The sequence below is a fragment of the Arachis ipaensis genome, chromosome B10 (genome assembly GCF_000816755.2).
Source record: "Arachis ipaensis cultivar K30076 chromosome B10, Araip1.1, whole genome shotgun sequence".
Taxonomy (NCBI): domain Eukaryota; kingdom Viridiplantae; phylum Streptophyta; class Magnoliopsida; order Fabales; family Fabaceae; genus Arachis; species Arachis ipaensis.
This window is the reverse complement of record NC_029794.2, coordinates 113,650,195-113,652,968: the sequence shown is the minus strand read 5'-3', so window position 1 is coordinate 113,652,968 and position 2,774 is coordinate 113,650,195. Positions and strand designations below refer to the sequence as shown.

At 37.8% G+C, this 2,774-nt stretch overlaps 1 protein-coding gene across 1 annotated transcript; it reads left to right on the top strand.

Moving 5' to 3' along the window:
* Positions 1–2,270, top strand: LOC107623710 (cytochrome P450 CYP72A219). Its single transcript, XM_021113265.1, has 5 exons — positions 1–423; positions 497–717; positions 803–1,050; positions 1,240–1,615; positions 1,734–2,270. The coding sequence occupies exons 1-5, from the start codon at positions 108–110 to the stop codon at positions 2,160–2,162; spliced, it is 1,590 nt and encodes a 529-aa protein (XP_020968924.1). The 5' UTR covers positions 1–107; the 3' UTR covers positions 2,163–2,270.

The following is a 2,774-nucleotide window of genomic DNA, read 5'->3' as shown; positions in this document are numbered from 1 at the left end:
GTGAGAAGGAAGGCGTGAGAAGCAAGAAGAGTCATAGTAGACCAGTAGTACAGACTACAGAGTGTGGCACACGAAAATGAAGAGTATGTAATAGTACATAAGAGAATATGCTATTAGAAATAAAGATCCAAGAGAAGATGGAAGAAGATGAATACATGTTATTAGAAAGCATGGCGGGGTGTTTTGGTTTTCTAGTTTTGTATATCTTGGTAAAACTTGTGCATAGCATATGGTGGAAACCAACAAGTACAGAGAAGTTATTGAAGAAGCAAGGGATTAAAGGGACTTGTTACAAACCTTTTAAGGGTGACATCCCAGAAATGAATAAGTGTGCTCGCGAAGCAGCATCAAAGCCTATCAATCTCAACCACCAAATCGTCCCACGAGTCTTCCCTTTCGTTCACAAAATGGTTCGAAAATACGGTACGTACACACCCCCATCCAAATTTCTATCATTTAATTTCAACTCTCTGGAATCGAATTTGTTTTTATGTAGGAGAAGTTTCAGTATGCTGGTTTGGAAGAAAAGCAAGAGTGATAATAGTGGACGCAGAACTTACCCGTTTGATCTTATCAAACAAGAACGGTCAGCTTATTAAGCCGCCGCGTGACCCCTTAATTAAGCTCCTAACCATGGGTTTGACTTCCCTCGAGGGAGAAAAATGGTCTCAACGCAGAAAAGCCGTTACATCTGCATTTCTCCTCGACAAGTTGAAGGTAACAAACTAATAAGTATTAACCAACATACTTGTTACATCAGTAGTAATTACTAATCCTTCAGATTTTATTTTTAATTTTATAGGCAATGCTTCCGGCATTTTCGTACAGTTGTTGTACCATGATTGAACGGTGGCAAAAATTCGTGGAACAAAACAATGGATCCTCTGAGTTGGATGTCACTTCTGAATTGGACATTCTCACGGGTGATGTTATTGCTCGAGCAGCCTTCGGTAGCAGCTACAAAGAAGGAAAGAGAATCTTCGACATACAAAAGGAGATTGCAATCTTGGTGCATGATGCCCTCACCAACATCTACATCCCTGGTTTCAGGTCTGTGTCTCTCACATAATCTATACGCCTACAGAAAAATTAACTATCCATACTAAAATATAAAATAACATTAAAAATGAGTTAAAGAATACATATATTGGTGACTGATAACATTTTGAATTTAATTTAAATTTAAAATGATGTATATATATTTGTATTTGTGGTCTACTAATGTTCATGTGTAAATAGATTTATACCAACAAAGAAGAACAAGAAACGATACAAGTTAGATGTTCAAATCAAAGATATATTGATGGATATGATTAAGAAGAAAGAGCACGCAATGAAAGAAGATGAATCAGAAGGGCGGAGTAGTAATGATTTAATAAGCATTCTACTGGAATCAAGAGAAGTAGGAAAGTCTCTAACAACCAAGGACGTGATTGAGGAATGCAAGTTGTTCTACTTTGCTGGCCAAGTCACCACAAAGAACCTGCTTGCGTGGACCATGGTAGTTTTATCTATACACCCTGATTGGCAAGAAAAAGCAAGACAAGAGGTATTAGATCTTTTCGGCAAAGAACAAATACCTCCCGATTTTGAAGCCATAAACCGCCTCAAGATAGTAAGTCTCGTTTACTGAGTAACTAATCATATTACTAAGGAAAAGTATAGGTCTAAATAGTAAAATATAATTAAATACGATGTGTACACAAAAAATCAACTGCTGAATTATTTTGCAGGTGTCGATGATATTGTTGGAAGTTTTGCGACTATATCCACCTGTACCAGTAATTTCTCGGTACACAACGTGTGAAACGACGGTAGGAAGCATGGCAATTCCAGCAGGGGTGGAGCTATATTTACCATTGTTGCTTCTCCATCATGATGGGAGATATTGGGAGAATCCACAAGAGTTCAACCCAGAGAGGTTTAGCCAAGGGATTTCAAAAGCTTCTAAGGATCAAAATGCTTTCTATCCATTCGGTTGGGGCCCAAGAATCTGCCCTGGCCAAAATTTTGCCCACTTGGAATCAAAGATGGCTCTGGCTATGATTCTTCAACATTTCTCACTCCATCTTTCGCCTTCTTATTCTCATGCTCCATGTGCCCGTCTTACTCTTACGCCACAGTATGGGGCTCCCGTTATTGTTCAATGCATTTCAATTTAGTAATGTAGTTTATGTGAATTTTTCAATCTCTTCTTTCTTTCTCTTGTGCTTACTCTCTAATTCTAATATGTTATAAATAAAAATACTTGTGTCTTTAGTTAATTTTCATCCTTTATTTCCCAACAATATGATAAATTGATGAGAGGGGTAGTTGGTGCGTGCATTTATATCTTGTACAATGACATCACTTGCGTGGCAAATGTTGGGATATATAGAAATGTGGGCATGGTGTGTGTCTAAGTGCCAAGTGTGCAGCATATCCTATGCATGGTACTGATGTTGAAGTTTGGCTTGAAATGCGATAATAATGGCAAATGTGGAGAAGGGAACGGTGGTTGCTGCATTTAATATTATGATGCATCAAAATTTGAAGGCATGGCGTGTGTGTTGGCTCATGGGCTCATGGCTGCCTAGTGGCGACATGGGGGCACCGAATTAGGTTGGGAGCTACACCTACGCCTCTGCCATACAAAGCTACAAGTGATACTCCTTTTTCCCATCAAATAATTATCTACTTTAGAATATATATATATAGTTAGACTATATGTACATTCATTTTAGTCATTAATTTCAGTCACCGTATATAAATATATATAAATATAGACATAAATA

Bases quoted from the DNA above. Each gene is read 5' to 3' on its own strand.
- LOC107623710 (XM_021113265.1), top strand. From the start codon at position 108: ATGCTATTAGAAATAAAGATCCAAGAGAAGATGGAAGAAGATGAATAC. The intron at 718-802 runs GTAACAAACTAA...TTAATTTTATAG, and splicing joins TTCTCCTCGACAAGTTGAAG to GCAATGCTTCCGGCATTTTC. The intron at 1,051-1,239 runs GTCTGTGTCTCT...ATGTGTAAATAG, and splicing joins ATCTACATCCCTGGTTTCAG to ATTTATACCAACAAAGAAGA.